Source organism: Mixophyes fleayi, chromosome 6 (assembly GCF_038048845.1).
Source record: "Mixophyes fleayi isolate aMixFle1 chromosome 6, aMixFle1.hap1, whole genome shotgun sequence".
Classification (NCBI taxonomy): Eukaryota; Metazoa; Chordata; class Amphibia; order Anura; family Limnodynastidae; genus Mixophyes; species Mixophyes fleayi.
The window spans coordinates 63,554,234-63,577,356 of NC_134407.1; the positions used below are offsets into that span (position 1 = coordinate 63,554,234).

The 23,123-nt window shown below is 38.9% G+C and overlaps 1 protein-coding gene across 1 annotated transcript in view; it reads right to left on the minus strand.

Moving 5' to 3' along the window:
• The window catches only part of ANKFN1 (ankyrin repeat and fibronectin type III domain containing 1), a 396,769-nt gene that overhangs the window by 14,055 nt on the left and 359,591 nt on the right, over window positions 1–23,123 (minus strand). Inside the window, exon 17 of the mRNA XM_075216743.1 lies at window positions 16,482–16,695. Coding sequence (XP_075072844.1) covers window positions 16,482–16,695 — 214 coding nt within the window. The remainder of the gene's footprint in view (window positions 1–16,481; window positions 16,696–23,123) is intronic.

Consider the following 23,123-nt stretch of genomic DNA (forward strand, 5'->3'; position numbering starts at 1 on the left):
AAGACATGGGAGGGGGTGTAGGCTTAGGTTCTCATATATAGGGCATTTTGTCACAGGAACTGTCTCTCTGCTTCCAGATTCCTGCCACCCACCCTGCAGTTTAGGGGTAATTATTGTTGTAGGTTATTGTGATAGGTAGGAGAGCAGTGCAGTCGGTAAGTTTGCATATGGTGCTCGGGTTATCTTGTCATAGGTCACTACTCCCCCTTTTGGTTCGTGGTGTCATCACATGTTTGGTCCGACTGTGAGGAGGACCCTTGGCCAGTATGTTAAAGGTTATACTGGTGGTTATAAGGGTGGGTGTAGTCTTGCCGTTGGACAGATATTTAGCACCGGCCAATAGATAAGGTATGATCCTGGGTTGGTGGTACTATGGTCTGACCTTTCCACCGTTATTGGTTTTGTTGTTGCTGACTGCCCTGCTCTCGACCGCCTTTCAGTCCTTTAGCTTCCTTTATTAGGGTTTAATAAATAATATTTTATTCCAACGTTAATTTGTTGTCCGTGTCTTTATTGGTTGTTATTATTATTATTTTAAGTTTCCACTGGTATAAACGAAGAGAGCTTCCCCTATGTGCATTTTAGTCATTTTCACAATTAACATTTGCATTGAATCTCTACCTGCATATCCCTTTGGGCATTTCACTCAAATCTGGGGCACGATTGTGAGAAAGCATCTCACTGACATATTAACAAGAGGCTTAGTAGACAAGTGTCAGAATTCACAAGTGCTTTCTTTCACCATTCTAATGTAGAAGCATTCCCATAAATATAAAGTATAAGCTTTATGGAGAATGTGTGTCTTAAAAAAGCAGATAATCGTGTTTCACAAATATTCTCAATAATTCTGATAAACTGATCAATAAAACTGAATACTTCAATCTGCATAACTACCAGCAACAAATTTAGGGGATGATTCTGAAAAACTGGCAGCATAGAATTGCAATAGCTTGCAGCACACATTCCTATATAGCGTGTTTCAAATTGTAGCCTCTTGCTAAGTGATCCATTGAGAACGTTCCTATTAAGACATCCTAAATCAGGAAGAGCCCTTATTTATTTTTTTGGCCTCATTTACTTCCTGTGTTTGTACTTTGCGAGCCTCCCTGTAGTATCTGTATAACAGAGGGGGCAGTATTGGTTTCATCAGTAGCACTCAGCAAGACCAACCCTGGGGAGACGTTCGTTTTAAACTTACATTTAATTGCCAACACCACAAATCTGTAACTCAGTAATCAGGCATAGTTCCCTTGTTTTGTCCTCTCTCGCTGCCTTTTGAAAGAGATTTTCACCCCTTCAGTGCTGGAGGAGACTGTGATGCTCAGTTTTTTTTATAAGGGTGTTTATGTCACGGACAATCTGCCACACTGGTGTTATTTGCACATAGCCAGTATATTATAGTTTCCTACCTCTGTCTCCTGTCTAGTCTTAGTTATGTCTGTGAAGGATTCGGCTTTGTTTGATGAAGCTAATCTTTTCATGCCAGGGTTATGATGAAGAGAGAACGGTATTCAGGATTATGCCACTGACTTTAAATAGAGAAGGTGCTTGGAGCCACGTGTCTATTGGCATTTAAGGGTCAGGATCATATGCACTGTAATTCTTCAGACCAAAGAAAGGTAAATAATATTTTTTGTAAAGATTATATTTTTGTATAACAGTGAATAAAGGTATTTGCTACATACTCACAACGAACCATTACCTTATCTGACTTAGAACACCCCTGCTAAAAGAGGTCAACTTTTATAGAAAAGGGACAAAACATCAGAGTTAAAATTGTACATTTTTCTGCACATGACTGATATCATTTTTATGGTCATCAAAAGTCCACAAAAGTATAGCGATAACATATAACAAAAAAGCAAAATAAAACAACGTTTTTTGTGAACTGCTGATATAGCCATATATGTTATTAGAAATATCACAAAGTTTATAGTTTGCTTCTCTTTTATGGGTGCCAATTTTAACTCCACCCTTCAATTTTAGCCTCTAAACTTTTGATAAAAATAATGTGATCTAGCACCTGTCACACCGGAAGTTGAAGGTTTAGCGGCCAATAAGCCACACTGCATTCATATATGTCAGCTCTCAATCCAGTTAGGTGTGATCCAGCGCATATTACTCACATTGGGCCTGATTCACCTTCGGACGTAAGTCCTGTTGCGTGCCGTGTTTTGCATGAAATTGCTCAAATTGCCCTGTGCATGCTCAGAAAGTGACTTTACGTCAGTGAACACAAGTGCATGGAATTCAAGTTCAAACACACATGACACTTCCTACTGCCTGCGATTTTAAGGGAGAAATGGGGGAGGGAAGGGGCGCATGCACGAAGGCAATGTACAGTTGAGCGTGCCAAGTACGAGTGCATGCACATTCGTCCGATTCAAGCTCTGGGCTTCTTTGAGATCTTTGACATTAGCCATATCACTTGCACTAGCTACAGGGCAGGTGTAAGTGCCGATTGATAGTGATGACGGATGTGTATGCATGCTAGAAAATGTGTTTGCAATTAAGGCAATTTGCAAAAATGCATTTTATGTACAGTAGGCATTAAGAATATCCTGATATAGGTGTTTCATGTTAATTAAAATTATTAAAAAAAATATATATATTTTTATTAATGATTATAGTATTAAGATGTATTAATGTATTTTATTTTTTTCCATGCGTTCTGATGGGACTTGCACATATGCATTGTGCGTATCATCATCGCCTATTTATATAGCACCACTAATTCCACAGCGCTGTACAGAGAACTCCCTCACATCAGTCCCTGCCCCATTGGAGCTTACAGTCTAAATTCCCTAACATACACACACAGGCAGACTAAGGTCAATTTAATAGCAGCTAATTAACCAACTAGTATGTTTTTGGAAAGTGGGAGGAAACCGGAGCACCCGGAGAAAACCCATGCAAATACGGAAAGAACATACAAATTCCACACAGATAAGGCCATGGTTGGGAATCAAACTCAAGATGTGTACCTTGATGAATGAGCCCCACTGTCTTCATCTGTCTTTATTAACATATATTTAAGATAAAGAAGTCAATGGAGGTTATTTATAAAGGGCACTGGATGCACATGTATTACATTATAATTGTAATTATGATTATCCATGCCCATGGTGTAGCCCATTGGTTTGTTGTTGTGCTTCAATTTTAATTTTATTTTTCATCCCAGGAACTGTATAGTTCCCAGAACTGCAATAAACCTTTTGTTTTTTTATGGCAGTGTGCATAGCTGAAGCATCAGTTAAATAGCACTGAATCTTCTACAAAAAAATATTTTACAGCATTCTACTTCATAAGATGATGTCAACTTGTTGAAATGAATCTGGCCCAGATTTTGAGGCTTCTGTTTTTGGACCTCCTGGACCCAAGTCCTGTCACGGTGTGTTATGTTCAATGTTTTGGCCATGCCCTATTTTGTATATCTTAAGTTAAATCACTCTACGCACTGGGCACAAGCATATCCGCTTATGCAACTTGTGTGATTATGGAACTTCCACTCGCCTGCACCAGGAAAGGTGGTATGAGAGAGGAAAGGGAATTGACAATGCAGGTCAAGTACAGTAAACCATGGCATCCTACAATGTCTGTGTGGCATGGCCCTAAGGATGCAGACAGGATGAGTAGTAGGAGACAAGAGCAAGTGAGGACTCTATACTGAGGTGACTAAGGAAGTGGAAAGATCCGCAAGGCAAATAAACTTAATTCCATCAGCACTATGTCTAATGTGCCATATATGGACAAACAAAATAGACTGCTCCTGATTGGCTGCCCATCTATTAAGTAGGCGTGCTATTCGGACATTAATTGCATCTGAAGCTTATCGAGCCATTCATCAGCTATGAGGGTTTTTTTTTATCCACATGGATTACATTGGTTCAAGAAAAGAAGATCCCAAATATGCCTTTTTAGATTTCACTATGAGCTTATTTAAACCCTTCATTTCAAGAGTATGCCATGATGGCAGGGAAAGACAGAGGGCCTGATTCATTAAGGATCTTAACTGAAGAAACTTCTTATTTCAGTCTCCTGGACAAAACCATGTTACAATGCAAGGGGTGCAAATTAGCATTCTATTTTGCACATAAGTTAAATACTGACTGTTTTTTCATGTAGCACACAAATACTTGGTAGCTTATTTGTGCACTGAAATTTAAAGTTGATATTTATGTGCCACATGAAAAAACAGTCAGTATTTAACTTATGTGCAAAACAGAATGCTAATTTGCACCCCTTGCACCCCTTGCATTGTAACATGGTTTTGTCCAGGAGACTGAAATAAGAAGTTTCTTCAGTTAAGTCCAGGAGACTGAAATAAGAAGTTTTTTCAGTTAAGATCCTTAATCAATCAGGCCCAGAATTCCTGATCGGACAAATAGTTTGTAACGTATGACTATAGTATTGATAGGTGAAAGGTCTGTTTAAGTCAAGAGCTTGTGTATTCAAACCCCATGTTTAAGCTACTTAAGTGTTTGACTTGTTTATTAACAGAGGCAAATGTATTAAGTAGACAGATCTTCATTTCAAGTGGTCTAGAACCCATGTACAGATCGAGTCCTTAAGAATCTTTTAAAATGTTTTAAGAGCTTCACATGTGTACAAGAACACTAACACAGTCTGTAGATAATACTGTTGCTAACTAACAGATGTATTTAGGTTTTCAGATGAAGCATATAATGTAGATACAAAAACAAAAACATAGCAACAGCAATGTAAGAACACGTAAAAAGTGTAGTAGATCAGGATTGTCAGATAAGAGTGAACGTATATGATGGAAATGTTTACTATGAGCCCACGCACTACATATTTTAGAAAATGTTCCCATTGTTCCCTGGTTACAGGCAACAAGAAAATCCATTAGGCATATTTTATTTATATACTAGACGATACGGAGCCAGGAGAATGTTAAAGAGCACCAAATAGTGGCAATACGTAACATAAATACCCATATAATCACATTGGGGAATATTTGGTTTCTCTAGCTGTGGACTGTCATTTGTTCAATATGCAGGATATGATCAGTGACATAGAAGATGACACAAAAGACAGCAGGAGCAGCTTCCGGCAAGGGCTGCAGCGTGATGATTGATATATTCCACTTCTGACCCAGGTTGAGAAAGACAGCATGCATTTCCTGATAGTGAGAGATATTTCATTTTAGATATGTCAGGTTCTGTTCTGATAGAGACGTCAATTTTGATATCCTAAATTTGTAACATGTAGGGGTCTATGCATCAAGCTAATTTTCCACTTAAAAGATGCGAAAACAGCCGTTTCCGTATCTTTTAAGTATGTTTATTATGCATTAACTGCCTAACAGAGGAGATTTCACATACATCTCCTCCACTTAGGCTAATACCGTGCAGCATCGCAGTCCCCATAGATTAATATGAGGACTGCGATGTTCTGCAATGCTTAAAGCTTTGAGAAGCTTTACTTTGCGCAGACAGGTAACGCCATCTCAGGATGGCGTTTCTGTCATTTTCTATGGGATTTTGCTGAAGCCTCTCTGGCTTTGCAGAATCCGATATAGTGAAAATGGTGTGCGCATACGAACAGCAATTCCTCCTATCACCGGCAGCGATAGGATCGCAGGAGAGGGGCCACTTCGCCGGGGCTCCCAGAGTAGTCCCGGCATAGTGCATCTTAGCAGTGCATAAATGTGCCACATCTTATGATGCAAAGACCCCATAGTGAGAAAGGGGAGACATGAGACGACATTTGGGCAGAGCATGGGTAGTGTATAATAAGTACAGTAGTATGAAAAGGACTGCAGTGTTCTGATTCAATATAATTCAGAAAGCCAAAGGCTGTATGACTGAGCATGTTTTCAAGGTGGGAAGTCCTATATTACAGAAGCTTGGGTTACCATAACTAATGGAATTCTCAATGCATGTTTAAATTAGCTCTATTTTAAGAATGCTTCCAATAAATATTGGTTTTATGGGGTGGTAAGACCAAGACTTTGCATTAATTTTTGGCTATCACTTCTCTTTTTGTTTATCACTATGTCTGTTCATCTTTCTGTGCTGTGTTACATTGCATTGCAGCTTAATGGAGAGTTCAAGCATTATACAATGATATCACAACACTCAAAGCAACAACATAGAATCACAACACATATAAGTGTTCGTTTCACAAGATTGTGGACATGTTATCTAAAAAACAAACTCTCACTCCCCCTAAATATGCAGTGTCAATAAATATGCATCGCTACAACTTGCAGCAATGCATATTTAAGTAGCCCTTAAATGTACCATGCCAGGCTGCCCTGGGAAACCCGGCGAATTCCCCCGTCTAATGTGAACTGTTTTTACTAGTTACCTACAGCCTAGCGCTGCCGGGGATAGAAGGTAAGGGATTCTGCGAAGACAGGTAATGCCATCCTGAGATGGCCTTACTCTGCAGCGGAATGCTACGTTTTTCAAAGCTTTATACATTGTAGTATTTCGCAATCCCCATATTAATTTATGGGGACTGTGATAAGAAACGTTAAACGGGTTATGGCAGAAGAAATGTTTGATTTCACCTGCCATAAGCCCTTCATACATGTTACGATTGCCATTATTAGAAGAAAACTGCTGTTTTCTCTGGTTTTAATGGCTCATCGCACTTTAATACATAAACCCCATAGTATGGTAAATAATTCAGCGTAACAACCTCAGCTATTACAAAGCGCATCCTCAGGAATGGAGGGACAAAGTATATTGCTGGCAAAATGAAGGGAATTTAGTGTCTGCTCTTCAATAAATTAACAAATTTAAAGATGTGACACATGATTTTAAATACAGTTGATTGAGTGGAAATACAAATATCAAAAAATAGTGTATGTTTCAAAGTGTAAGCTAAAAGCCACTGTTAACCATATGTAATTTCTATCTTTACATTCTGTGCAATCATCGTCACCATTTATTTATATAGCGCCACTAATTCCGCAGCGCTGTACAGAGAACTCACTCACATCAGTCCCTTCCCCATTGGAGCTTACAGTCTAACCCTAACACACAGACACGGACACACAGACACGGATAGACAAACACACACACACACACACACACACACACACAGACAGATAGACAGACACACAGACAAGGGTCAATTTGTTAGCAGCCAATTAACCTACCAGTATGTTTTTGGAGTGTGGGAGGAAACCGGAGCACCTGAAGGAAACCCACGCAAACTCCTCACAGATATGGCCATGGTTGGGAATTGAACTCAAGACCCAAGTGCTGTAAGGCAGAAGTGCTAACCACTACGCCACCGTGCTGCAATACCAATTCTTCATGAATACATTTTTGTGATTTTGATGAGAACATCGGAAGGGCCTAAAACAGTCTTCTAACCTTGCAACCCTCCCTACACAGCAGGACAGAACAGATTGCAGACCTTTGAAAGAGCAGGATTTATGAAGTATTTGCCAGAGAGTGGGAATAGTTGGTCAGAAAGTGGGCGCTGTCTGTCAGATTGGGGGCAAGGATTCTGTGAATTGGGGGAGTGACTTGCACGTATGATGGATGGGACTATTGTGTCTTTATTTTGCCTAGATAAATGTTGGGAAGTATGCGATAATAGTAATCAAAGTTTGCTGAAATACCTAGCATGTTTTTTGTTTCTTTTATAGTATTTGCAAATAATATTGACATATGTGATAATATTTGCGATATAAACTGAGATTTCATAAATGTGTTAATCTGCTTAATTTTCCTATTAGATGCTGTGTTGTGACCCCCATGGCTTTGAAAGCTGAATCATTTGAAAACTGTGGAAAATACGCCTTTGCGACTATTTATAACTAGAATGATGACTCACGCCACCAGCAAAAGCATCTTAACCACAAATACGCAGAGATTTCAAGCAGGCATCTAGTAAAAAAAAAATGGACTTACACACAAATATATGTATATGCTGTATCCTGCTAGAATTCCACAATGATGGGATTGAGTAACTAGAAGTCCAATAAACCCTGAAGCAGTTGCGAGGAGGACATTACCAAACCTGAAGGAACTCACTGTTCTACCTAGACTACATCCCTAAGGCATCACTGTATTTTTAGTGTGTGGCTGAATGATGTCTCTATGTGCACTGATCGCACAGGACTTAAGCGACTACAGGGCCCTCCTGCATAGTCACAAAACCGAGCAGCTCAGTTTTACAGGGTCCATGACTTAGAGCAGCAGGAGCATAAATCTTTCAAACTTTCAAATTACATCTGTGTCTCCAGTGTTTAACAGTGTGCAGGTATGCGTACATAGACACATTATATATATATGTATATATATATATATATATATATGTATTCCTTTATTGATAGCAGGATCATGATACAGATTGATAATACAATACAATACATGGAACAGAAAGTAAATAAAATTAGATTACAAAAGTAGATTGCGCAATCAAATTGGAATGACACTACAGTCAAATTAGCACAGCTAGAAAAATTAGAGTTTACTTACAATGAATAAAAATACAACTAAATAGAACCCTTAAAATTGTCAATATATAAATAGTACAACGAGGCAAAATGCAAATCTCCAATAAGATAAAGTCCACAAACGCTGAAGGAATGAACAATATAGCAAATATTTTATTTTTACGTAAAACACAAGGGGCTTTATTTACTAAACTGCGGGTTTGAAAAAGTCAGATTCCACTTATCATTTATTTAGTACATTCTACAAAATGACAGCTAGAATCTGATTGGTTGCTATAGGCAACATCTCCACTTCTTCAAACCCACAGTTTAGTAAATATATCCCCAGGGGGTCACAACTCCCACCTTATTTCTTTTTTTTCAGAGTTATTTCCTACTTTATTCATTTATTGTTTGTGGGTTCACTTTATGTTGTCTTATCTTACCGCTTGCACAGCAAAATAAAGAGGAATTATTTCATTAAATGCATATCTTCTCACCTCTTTGTCTGTTTTGCCCAGTTTGTTTATTAGTTTACTGTGTTTGTCCCCAATTGTAAAGTGCTATGGAATATGTTGGCGCTATATGAATAAATGATGATGATTATATCTCCCAACTTTACTGATGTAGGGGCATGGTCCCAATTTGAGAGGGCTATCCCGTCATCCCAACAGTCGTAGCATTTCTAATGCCACCCTGGAAGCTGGGAGCTATGTCCCTATTCACCATGGTACCATAGCCTGGGCTGCTTACCATTAATGAGTGAAGACAGACCAATGTGGAGCTCCCTGTCATGTCATACCAGCCCCAGTGCCATCAGTACAGGGCGGAATTCTCTATGCGAATCGGACCTGCAACTATCCCCATGCTGAATAGGTTTGGGACTTTATCCAACACTTCTGGGCAGTGGGTGCCAGATCAATAGTTTAAAGTGTTAAAATCATTAAGTATGTTTGTGGAACTAAAAGCACCAGCATGCCCTGGCAGCCAAGGCTTACTGCAAAATGCTGTTTCAAAAAGGTACTTAATAGCATAAAAACCCCAGACACTGCATGTATTGTAAATCCACTCGTTGCCACTTTATTACTCTACTAGTTCCATATGAAATATTTTGACTCTATATGCCTTGAAGTAATCAAAAAGGAAATTTAACAAAAAAAACAAAAAAAAAAGCCTGATCGAGTACTTGCCACAAGCAGAGATGCGAATTGAATTACGGAGGAGTCAGTACCAAAAAATTATCCAATCAGAGCAAGCCGTTTTGATTGGAGTATGAGAAAACTGCTCTGATTGGCTAGTTGCAGATTAACCATTTCAGGTCAATAAATAAACTTTATGTATTGTTATTACTTATTTTTATAGCACCAGAATACTCCACAGCTCTTCAATTTATATTCACTGCCATTAATCATTAATACTTGGACAGGGTTGGGCTTACCAAGTGTTGTGGAGGTAACAATGTTACTATAGCAGGGCATCTTACTGAAGATCATGGAGGGAGGGTGGACAGGGTTATTGTGACAAATCTTTTTTCATTACATGCTGACCCTTTGTGGCTACTGCAAATTGTAAATAATTTATTACTTTTATTTAAATTCAAGTGGATGCTTTATAGTGCACATATCGACATTTAAGTGAGTTGAACCTTTACACTAATATAAGGACACCATGAGATATACATTTATCTATTTACTTAGGCACAGTTTGTAGTATTTATAAATCACTCAGATACAATCTAATATAAGTAGTAGTACTAGTAGGTAGATTGCTACTGTATTTACTACTAATGAGGTGTGATGTAATAAAGATAATTTATACACTGTATAAGTTTAAGGAAATATCTGTTACAAGCCCTGATGAAGTTCATACCTATATAAGAAGCTTATAATAAGAACATTGCTACTATTATGCTTTATATTTGGCCTGCTATATTTATTTATTAACAGTTATTTATATAGTACCTACATATTCTGCAGTTCCAGTGGAGCTTACAATCTATATTTAGGGCAGCACAGTGGCTTAGTGGTTAGCACTTCTGCCTTACAGCATTGGAGTCATGAGTTCAATTCCCAACCATGGCCTTATCTGTGAGGCATACTGGTAGGTTAATGGCTGCTAACAAATTAACCCTAGTGTGTGTGTGTATGTGTTAGGGGATTTAGACTGTAAGCCCCAATGGGGCAGGGACTGATGTGAGTGAGTTCTCTGTACAGCGCTGTCGAATTAGTGGCACTATATAAATAAATGGTGATGATGATGATAATCCCTACCAAACAAACACTAGGGTAAACTTTGTCAGAGGCAAATTGACCTACCATTATGTCTTTGGAGTGGGGGTGGATACTGGAGCACATGGAGGATACCCCCACAAAGACTGGGGGAACTTACAAACTTCACACAGATATTATATTTATATGTTGAAGGCTAGTGATACGAGGATAACTTGTGGCAGGTATGATAATTGCACCAGTTTCCGCATTAATTTGGGTGATTTTGATACCAACAAATTCTATATTATAATATTTTATTGTTTTAATATTTTAGCAAGTATTTGTGAATGTCCAAATGTCTCTTAATGCTGTTTAAAATATGCTTGACAAGTTGCACTGCTGTTTTTTGTTCTCATTCCTTACCTCCTGCATATCCTTGTGTCCTGGATTGTGAAGTGGGCAGAGGTAGAACAGCTAATCAGCTCATCTTAATTTATCTGAATGTGCCGAGTATTTCAGAAAATTAGTGTGCTGACATGTCCTAGTGTGTGATATAAATGAGGACAGGGTAATGTTTGACTGCACACAATACTGATTTCTGCAGAATACTCCAAAATACAGGTGGGGGTCTCACCTGAAACAGGAATAGTTTGGAGCTAAACCATCTTGATTAAGCAATCAGAAATGTAGGCAGGTATGGCTGCATGTAAGAAGGACATTGCTATGATCGGTGATGGCAGGAAAGCCACACAATGAGGGTTATATAGTGGAAAGAGCAGGGTCTCCCAACAGCACAGAGTAGTGATGTGAGACTTATATTATAGTGAAGAGGGAATATTGGGGTGTCAAACAGACCTCAATGCTTGTAGGGGGTAGATAAATGAAGTATAATCTATGGACCTTTTTCAAGCCTTAAGAAGCTGATAACAGAAGTTACAAAGTATAGCATGTTAAAGCATATCTTGTCCAGCTGTAAACATAAAAACATAAAAAGATTGACAATCTGAGCATGATCATAGATTTTGTACATAAATAAATACATACATACATACATATATATATATATACATATATATATACATATATATATATATATATATATATATATATATATATATATATATGCACTGCAAGCAGCTTTTACTAACTGAACCTTTTCCCCCAGATCTTCATCTGTCTGTAGAGTGATTTTATTTCCCTGCCCAAGTGTGCTCCTGCTTAATGGGGATCTGTCTGCAAAACAGAAACTCTTTTCAGCAGCGAGCAAACTTCTATTTGTCTTCACGCTGTAGTATTTTTTTTTTTCTGTCGAGAAAACCCACGCTGAAATGAGTTAATGGGCTGTGGAGCCTTTCAGACAGCTATAGGTATAAAGGATTAAGTATCATGATTATATTGTTGCTGTGTAGTGTGTCAATGGGAAAAATATTGCACTCTCAAGCCTGTAATAACATGTTAAATTGAGTTTCACAACTCTTTTTTGCATGTACAACGACTGGAAAAGTGACACCCGTTATCAGTCAAATGTTCTCTCCCTCACAACGTATATAAAGTAAAATTATGGGCAAAAGGAAGTGACTATAGAGAAATGAAAACAATATATATATATATTTTAGAAAACTACATTAGTGACTATTTTCCCGATGTGTGAGTTTATTTAGTATAATGCTGACAAATTGAAGATAACATAGCTGTATGTATTCATATGTATGTACACAATTATGCGTTATCTGAACAATATACTAGTGTTTGGCACTTAAAAATAAGACATCCTTAAAGGGAATATGTCTCTTTGTCTTGTTCCATGGGCTAAGAATTGGAGTTAGCTAGGACTTACGAATGTCAGGGCAAATGAGACATTGAGTAACATTGAGAGCTGGTCTTACCATGTAGGCAAAATAACCATTTGCCTAGGGCAACACATTTCAAGAGACTACAGAAAGTTGTTTTATGTTGATTTCATTTTTCTGACTTATAGTTTGTTTTTTTCACCAACCACCCATTTAGGAAAGTAATGGAGCAGGGGGAGATGGACAGAGGGCAAATCGCATCATTTTGGCCCAGCAAATGGCATCATTGAGGCTCTAATTCAGCCAATGAAAAAAATGTCTGGTCTCCCAGGTGTCCGGGAAACGTATCCAGAATTCGAGAGTCTCCCGGACATTCCAGGAGAGTGGACAAGTATGATATATCTACGGATACAAGCAACTTTAATGCTGCTGTGTGTTAAACAGGTTTATTTACATTTGCTAATAGGAATAGATTAGTTACCCAAAGCTGAGGCATGCTCATATTTTTTTTTACAATAATCACAGCCAAAACACCCAACACATATTGAAACATCACTACACAAGGTAGTATGTTTAAATAATTTATATTGTAGGCCTTTTTCTTAAAATTACAGATAAGGTGTTTTCAAATATGTCAGATCACTAAATTAACCATTATTGTTCAAAGTTACCTACTCTCCTTGTCCATGTCCAGGTGACTCCTGAATTTCTAGGCGTCCTCAGAGCAGAGCAACTTCCTGGGTCCTGGACACACTTAATTATGTAAATGGCAGTGGTGGGACTTATGATGCAAATCATGCGTCATTGTGGGCCTGTCCCCTGCCATAACAGGCTATAACTGATGATGTGTTTTAGGGTGCAGAGCCAAATGACACGATTCGCCAAGCCCAGCCCCCACACGCCCACCAGCCTCCTACATCTCCCAAAGGCAAAGTTGCCAAAGTTTGCAAGTATGTTATTGTTACAAAAGCAAAGTTATATTTTCTTCATATAATTTGGTCCCTGGCTTTCTGTCTAGTTGAGTTGCTATTTTTTTTTTCTGCCTTGTCCAACTGGCTATTTTGGAGAGGATGTGTGTGTGTGTTTTAATTGATATTAAATGCTCGTTACTACATTTTGCATTAATAAAGCGTTTTTGCTCTTTTGTGACAATTACTTATTTAGTTGTGTGTAATACAGCTAAAATTCCATGTCCATCCTTGACAGTAGTTTTGTGGGCTGCACTATATCTTATCTTAACTATTGTCAATGCCCAGATTAGTGGCAATGTTGCTGTTGCAGTCTATTTTCAAAAATGTAAAAAGAGATCATGATACATTTCCCCACGAAACCACTTGCCACATAGCCGGAAGACATATAGTATGGTCACAGTGATTACCAAACAGCAAGAGACGGATTTTAGCTGTTGGAGTAGGGTTGTACAGCACAACCGCTAGTCTATAATACCATATTATTATTATTATTATTATAATTATTATTATTATTATTATTATTATTAGGAATGAAAAGGTAGCAACTCATAAAGCAGCTATTCCTCTTACAGGATGATCACAATTTTTCTCTATTGAAGCCTTGAGGAAATCTGCAGTGTGTCCTTTAGTTTGGCCTATTAAGAACAATAGAAGAGTCACATAAGTGCAATTAGTGTGCGCTGCTGATTTCACTAACCTGCACCACTGAAATGAGCCCTGTCTTTTTTTCTGTCCACTGTGCTAAATTTATTTGGTGTGCATACAGGTTTATGTGCCCAGCGCCGCCGGGAGGGGGGGGGGGGGGCAGGGGGGGTAGGTACTAATTACCCGGGCCCATGCATGCCAAGGGGGGGACTCTGAAGAAAGGGGGAAAGAGATTAAAGGCACAGGGGGATGAAGAAAGGGGGGAAAGCAAAATGGCACAAGGTGATGAAGGGGGGGCAGCATGACGGAGTGTAAAGAGGGGCAAAAGCAGCATGGCATAGTGTGATGAAGGGGGAAAAGCAATATGGAGGGCGCAGTGCGATCATAAGGGGGCATAATGTGGTTGTGATGAAGGGGCACAGTGATCATAAGGAGGCACAGGGAGCTTTTGGCATTGTAGTGTGTGTGAGGTAGATGCTGGCTAATTAATAGGTGCTATTTAGCTTGCGGGGTATTGGTGGGGAAATGTAATAGTGGGGACTATTAATTTAAGGTGGGTTGGTTTGGGGGCTACTGAATGTTGGGGTGACTTTGAGGAGGAGAATGAGGTCTCTTCATTAAATGTGACTATGAATTATTTAATGTCAGTGATGGTTTGCGGGAAATAGGTATATTTATGAAATGTAAATACTATTAATTTATTGCTGGGGCTGTATGTAGGGAGGGAAATAGGTTTATTTATTAAATGGGAATACTATTATTTTAATTTTGGGGCTGGAGGCAAGCCTAATTATTAATCGTGGGAGCTATTGATTTACTGCCGGGGCTGGTTGTAATTTTCTAAATGTACCTATTGGTTTGCAAAATAGGACCCCTAACATCCTAGGACCCAGACAAGCCGCAACTAAAGAAACCTGCAGCCACATGTGGTGAAAATGAGAAGAACAGGTAGGAGAGAGCAGGGGAGTGTGTGTGAAATGTTGTCATTCTAGTGGGACAATGCCAATTTTTGGTGAGTGTTCTGCCCACTGTAAGGTGCAGGCCAAGACTGTGAACTCTTTCTGTACACACTGCATTCTTTCTATACTACACTGTGGTGCTAGATGTCCTGAAAGTCAGGAGTGCTTGGATATATGTCACGCTCCGGCGAATTCAGGGCCTAGCACTTTTCCCTGCCAGCCACGCCCCAATGATGCATAGCCACACCCACAATTGTATGACCACAGCCACTCTCAATTTTGCGATGCGGTGGCGCAAATTTGTTTCACATGCTCGCATGAAGTTGTTGTACCAGGGCCCTGAATTCCTCTTGGCAGCCCTTTATGTGCCAATTATAGGTACATGGCTTGAAAAAGGGATTGGGTAATTCAATACACGAGTAGAACATGTGAAGCTATTATGATTTTAATGTTTTTGTAAATGCTACAGTAAGAGTGTATATTTTTTATAATTGAAGCTGTTGTGTTATCCTACAAATCGTTCCCTTAGCTGGCCTTTAACTTTAAAAATACTAAATACATAGGGGATAGTTTCTCTCTTGCCCATCCCTTGTTAACACTCCAATCCAAACTCTGTCATTTCTTGTGTCTGTGTGTCAGTGCTTGCCTATCATTTCCACCATTATTAAATTACAAAAGAGGAAAAGACAAATCCTTATATTTAAATAAAGGAAAAGAGAGCAAAAAAAGCAAAATGTATCTTTAGAATCGGTTGCTGAAATAAGTAACATATGTAAACCACATCAAGGAACATTAGAGCAAACAACTTGAGGTGCATAGAACCATTTACAAACTATGTACAAACAACACCAACTTTTGCTGAAGTACAAATAAGCAAACACCTATCACCCAAATCCTATTTTTACTGCTAAATCTTGCATTTAGAAGATTAGTCACTTAGGAGTTCTCCTCTGAAGCAGATCCCTGGGGCATTATCTTAGCTGCTAACATGCCAGCCTCCGAATCACAAACATCCACAATGAGTTGATTACGCTCAAACTTTTATCCCCACCTGTCTGTAGTTGGTTGGCTGGGAGGGTTTTCATTAAGTGGTTTTCTGGTTAAAGTGACTTAGTGGTAAATTGTGCTCCTTTGAAGTGGCCAAGCCTGTAACGTCTACTGTATACACTGCAGCTACCCACTGTTATTCTTCATTAGAGCATTACTGTATGAGATGTGGTATTTGGGGAAAGCGGAGGATTAAGGTCCACGCTCGCTAAACAGTTCTACAATATAAGACACATTGATTTAATACTTACTGCCCGGGTCCGAATATAAAATTTATGGTAGACATTCTTGGCACTTCACTGAAAATAAGAGTGTGTTCTGTTCTCATAAGAACTGCAGTCATCATGAGCTTCAAAAAAGAGTGGTCTAGCACAAATTATTAGAGACCTTTACACCTGAATATGGTTTAACATTACGCTCTACTATTGGAATCTTACCGCTTGCAGCTTTTCTCCGATGCATTTCTGGTGATGGTGAAGGGGACGGCAGACAATCTAAGTGAGAGGACGTGGAATTATTTTTCTTCTGATTTTGTTCTTCCGAGAGGTCTACAAATCTCGTTATTGGTAATCCAGCGACAGGCTGCTTATATCTTGCATACTGGAGGGCGTCCATTATCCACCTCACTTCACGCCAAATTTCATCTGTTTGCTGGGAATACACAGAAAGTGAAATGTTATATAGGTTCATAAAGTACATTACATTTAAATATAGATTTCTTTTGGTTGTACAAGGGGGTAAAATATTGTGCAACTCTAAATAAGGTCTCCTCTTTTATTGCTATTTTCTAGATAACGTTACAGATTAGGACATATTGTAACTATTATAAATGATAATGATTTCAAAAAATAGTGTCCTCATATACTTTTTAAAAGACAAAGGCATAAGGATTTGTAGCTGATCAGAACCGGTTTGTTCAATTAATGGTCACTGAAGGCTGGAGAGCAGTATTTAAGAGGCAATGGGCTTCATTTATGAAGCACACTCAATGCTCACAGCATAATGGCTTGATTTTTCATTGGTTTTTCATTTGTGGATGGTCTTCCCACATGTCCCATGCACATCAAAGTGCATGTTTACTCTCCGCTCAAGGTCACTTCCAAAGGCGTACTATGCAAAGTGTAAATTTTCACTTCAGCACCCCCACTTTCATTACAGTTACCTTTGTAGTTGTTAAAATACTTCTTAATAAATAGCTTAAAATAATAATGAGAGTGAGGGTATATCAGGAAATGTATATATATATATATATATATATATATATATATATATATATATATATAAACACACACACAATCTTGTGTTTTGAGTGCACATAGAAACTTTTCTATCAAAGATGCACAATGAATCCCATTAAAAGTATAGGGCAAGACCTGAAGATCACCCGGCTCTGGAACAAAATTCTTGTTATTTTGCAGAGGGGGCACCTGTCCGCACAGCAAGTAACGCCAAAATGTGACCTCTCCAACCCTTCATCTTATGTCTTCCTCAAAAGGAACTGTCATTTTTGTTGTTGTACAATACTAGGTGCACTAGTGTGCCCAATCTATATGTTGCTATGAATGCAGTCACTTTGGCCAATTACTCCTCTCAGACGATGCAAACTTCTACTTTTCTGCAGAGGTTGCAACTTTGCTCTGCAAACCTATACTGTATGAGGGAATTCTAGACACACTTGCACTATGTAGCGGAAAGCTTTATGTACAGGGAAGCCCAACAGGTGTAAATAGGGTCATGCAAGCACACTAGCACATCAGTTGCAGGCAGAGTTGGCACAAGCCCTGGGAGCACCCTAGGCAGCATTCCACCACCTGTAAGAAGGACCCCCTCCACAAACACACATTGCACCACCTCTGCTTACCATGGCTGGGGGAAAGTGACGGTGGCATCCACTCCTCCTGGGACTGAGAGTGTTGCGTTTGGTTGTGACATCATAGCCAGTCACCACACTCCCAGAATAACACTGACAAAAAGGAGCAGTAGTCAGCAGCTTCACATGTAAGAAACTGCTTGTGGGGGTGCCACAGGGGCATTAAAACACCGGGGGCCTGATTCATTAAGGATCTTAACTTGAGAAACTTCTTATTTCAGTCTCCTGGACAAAACCATGTTACAATGGTTTTGTCCAGGAGACTGAAAACCACTGCACCCTCAATCTCCACCCTCCTCTCTATTCATGCTCCATCCCGCCATCTCCGATCTGCCAATGACCATCGCCTCTCTTCCCCCCTGATCACCTCCTCCCATGTGCATATCCAAGACTTCGCCGCACTGCCCCCCTCCACTGGAACAAGCTCCCTCCCTCCAGCAGAACTTCCCCTAATCTGTCCAGTTTCAAACAGGCTTTAAAAACCCACCTTTTTCTTAAAGCCTTCCAGTCTCCTACTTAATTACCTACCTTTCTTATGCCTTTTCCCCTTCATTCCCCTTCCCTTATCCTAATCCTCCGTTCCTCCTTCTCTCCGCCGTGTCTCTCTGTTTGTCTACCCCACCCCTTAGATTGTACGCTCCTTTGAGCAGGGTCACCCTCTCCTCCTGTCTTCACCACTTTTAACTCTGCTCTCCAGCTACCTTGCCCTCCTGCTCTTGGACCCTCTCCCCCCCCCCCCCCCCCGTGCCCTCTCACTTCCTCCTCTCCCCCCTGGGGGTCTCCCTGTCATCCGTGCCTTCCTTCTTGGGCTCCGTCGTATGCGGACCTTCCCCTCTCCCCTCCCCCACTCCTAGCTGTGCTTTGAGCTCTCTGAGTTATTGTGCTTATTGTTTTACTGTACTGTGCTGTCTCTCCTCGTATTGTAATTTCGTTTGTCCCTGTACGGCGCTACGGACACTTAGTAGCGCCCTATAAATAAAAATTAATAATATTAATAAAAATAATGCAAGGGGTGCAAATTAGTATTCTGTTTTGCACATAAGTTAAATACTAACTGTTTTTTCATGTAGCACACAAATACTTGATAGCTTATTTGTACACTGATATTTAAAGTTGATATTTGTGTGCTACATGAAAAACAGACAGTATTTAACTTATGTGAAAAACAGAATACTAATTTTCACCCCTTGCATTGTAACATGGTTTTGTCCAGGAGACGGAAATAAGAAGTTTCTCAAGTTAAGATCCTTAATGAATCAGGCCCTGGATGAGTAACATTATGTCGCTCATTCAATGTTTTAGACCTCCTCTAACTATTGGAGAGCTTAAGCAATCTGCTAGTGCTTGCCCTGCTTGCTGGTAAACAGTGTAATGTTATAAGCAGTATAACTCACAATGTTCATAGATTAAAAATAGAATGCTAAAAAAGAGAGTTAAATTGTAACTTTACCCAAACAAACACTATGGGGGGTATTCAATTGACGGCGGGATCGCCGCAAAGCCCGCGCTCGAAAAATATTACCGTTAATACGGTAAATTACTCGCTGGATTTCAGCTCGCAGCTCAGGGAGCTGCGAGCTGAAATCCAGCGAGATATTACAGCATTAACGGTAATATTTTTTGAGCGAGGGCTTTGCGGCGATCCCGCCGTCAATTGAATTCCCACCTAAGGGTATATTTACTAAACTGCGCGTTTGAAAAAGTGAAGATGTTGCCTATAGCAACCAATCAGATTCTAGTTATCATTTATTTAGTACATTCTGCAAAATGACAGCTAGAATATGATTGTTTGCTATAGGCAACATCTCCACTTTTTCAAACCTGCAGTGTAATAAATATACCCCTAAAACCCGTATATGAGGTATCTATTTGATCCAGGCTGTTTTGCTGAGGTGCACTTCCGGTAATACAATTAAATACTTCCTCTTTTGCTATCTCTTATAAATTTGCATTTCCCGGTATTTATTGCCAATTTGTAGAACGGTGAGTCCTGCTGTGGGGTGTGATTGCAATGGGACTGGGAACACTTGCGGACAAATTCTGCAAGCAAAATATAATATAATGAGACAAATATTTAGCAGAACTGTTAAAATTTAGCTCATCTCTAGTTAAAAATAAAAATAAAGTACACACTGCATTACAGACAGCTGGGGCTCCTCTCATGCGTTTGAATAGTGTCCAAATAGGATCTGATACAGGTAAAAAGCTGAAACTGCAATTATTTAAGATTCTGTGATATCACTGTTCATATCCCTGTGTGTGAATTAACCTATCCACAAAGTGTATTCTTGCCAAGCAGTCAGTTACTGTCTACGGTTTAATTTTAGGTAAATTATTTAGATCAGTAACACAGCCTTTCTATATATTAATGTCAAATAGTGCCTTTACTTGCTCTTAAATGTTCCATACAATAGTATTGTTGTCATAAGTAGACAAGAACAGAAATGTTCAATCGGTTCAAAATTAATTAATTTCATTGGTTCAGTGGTCACAAACATGTTCACTGTACAATCGCCAATTGACCCTGATTTAAATTTGTGGTTCGCATCCATTGTTCGCAGTTTGAGGATCGCCTTTCGCTGTCAAAGTATGCTGTTCCCTTTAAAATGAGACATTTTAAATACTTTTATTTTAAACACCATTTAAATAACATGTAAAAATTATAAATGGCTATTTTAACATATTTTTATTTGATCTGCAAACACTACTTGAGGTTCACAATTAAAAACAGTTAAAATATAGTCATTTAAGCTAGAATCTGTTTGTGCTGAAATGTGTTCAATCCCACAAAAGATCACACAGCTGATTTTGTTTCTGTGGGAAGTTTCTAAGTCCAGAAGATAGATATACTCCTTTATTTGAACGAGGTGGGAATTAGGCACATTTGCACAAAACAAAATGCAGTGTAAAAACTAATGTTTTGCAATTTGTAAATGAACCTTGGGGCTAGATTTACTAAGCTGTGGGTTTGAAAAAGTGGGGATGTTGCCTATAGCAACCAATCAGATTCTAGCTTTTTGATTTATTTAGTACCTTCTACAAAATTATAGCTAGAATCTGATTGGTTGCTATAGGCAACATCCCCACTTTTTCAAACTCTCAGCTTAGTAAATCTAGCCCTTAATGTCCTGGGGAAAGAATGACCGTTAATGGGACAGCAATGCATCCGGCTGACTAGATGACTTGTATTCTGCTCACTATTGTAGCAGCAATATTTTATTCATTGATAGCTGACTTGAGAGAAGAAGAGATGAATGTTCCAATATTGATATCTGCATAACATACATGCTACAGCTCTGGGGCCTTTTTTTTTTACATTACATCATACATGTTATTTAATGTCTGTGATTTAAATGTTTAAATATCAGTGATGAAGTACATCAATCTCTCACTCTTAGGGGCATATTCAATTGTCCGCGGGATTGCCGAAAATACCGCGGTCCGCGCAGGATTACTGTTATTACGGTAATCCTGCGCGGAAAAAACGTTAATACGGTAAATTACTCGCTGGATTTCAGCTCGCAGCTCAGGGAGTTGCGAGCTGAAATCCATCGAGAGATTACCGTATTAACGGTAATATTTTTTCCGCACTCGAACTTTGGAACAATTGAATATGCCCCTTAAGATTTAATATTCAAAATAAACATTATTTTGTAAACATTTTTTTTTTGCTAAAAAATGTAATAACTCATGTTATAGATTGGTTGACTTACTTGTTTCATAACATAAATTGTTACAAAGTAATTACAAAGGTAACACAGCTATAAAACTAAAAAAGTTGGAGAAATAACAAAGGTGAAAACATTTTCTAAATATGTTCGCTACAAATTTTGGATATAACAATGTTGACAAATCTGCCCTTTGGTGTTTTTGCTCCTTTATTTTCATAACTATACCATATTTACATAGCCTTTCCCTGCTCTCTGTAATGTGTGGTTTGTGGAACGACTGTTGTACAGTTTAAATGTATGATCACACACATGTTCCTGTGGTTTGTGGTCAGTGCTGAAGATCACTGTGGTCTGCACAGATGATTTATTCCTTACAAGGTATGGTACAGCTGCTTTTTATTAGCCTAGAACCTGGGGCAGCCTCATACTCAACCAGGAGATATATGGCACATATTAGCAGACAATGAGCGGGTAGAAATGCTATTTACTTCTGATAATGAAATTGTATGAATTTAGAAAGATTGTTCATAGAGTTCAGATGGTGTCAAAAAATGAATATTGAAGTGATGATATCTGTCTGTGCTTGGTACAACTATCGTGCAGTCCTGTAGGCAAGCTCTTAACCAAGATTACTTTTTTGTTTTAATTACCAGTTACAATTGATACATTCAATTTGACGACTTGACAAATATAAAATAAACAAAGTAATAAAAAAATAGGATCCAGTTTTTGTAAGTAAATGTTTATAAACATATATAATGAATACAATGGGCCTAATTCATCAAGGAATGTAAATAGCGATTTTGTGCGTACAATCCACAAACTCAGTCTGCGCATGCCCAAAACAGGCTCATACGCCACAGAACACAGACACATTCAATTCATCATTCAGTGTCAGGGACACTTACTACAGCCTACGATTTCAGGGAGGGAATGGGCCGGGGAAGGGGGATTTTGGCTGTAACCAATGTACAGTAAGGTCATGCTTATTGCGAGCACATGCTGCAGTGTCCGATCCAAGCTGTAGACATCTCAAAAGTACTTATTTTTCTCTCTTTTACCACTTACTCCAGCAACATAGTCTAAGTGCCGCTTACTAATGATAATGACTGCGTATATGTGTATGCTATAACAGGTGTTTTCAATCAGTAACAACTGTAAAAATGTATTTTATGTACAGTAGATATTAATAAATATATTTCATGGAGGACAAAAAGCTTCAGACTCATAGGAGCATCTTGGTTGCACTGTGGCTAGTATTGCTGCCTTGCAGTGGTGAGGCCATGGATTCAATTTCAAACAGAACATTATCTGTGTTTAGTCGTATATTCTCCCTCTGCGTGTGTGGGTTTCCCCCCGAAGACCAAAAAATACTGGTAGGTCAATGGGCTGCTGACACAAATGAATCCTACTGTGTGTGTAAAGAATGTATACTGTTAGCTCCAATGGGGCAGGGGACTGAGGTGAATGGTTAGATATTCTCTGTACAGCTGTTCAAAAGAATGGTGGCACTATATAAACAATAAAAAAAGATAGAT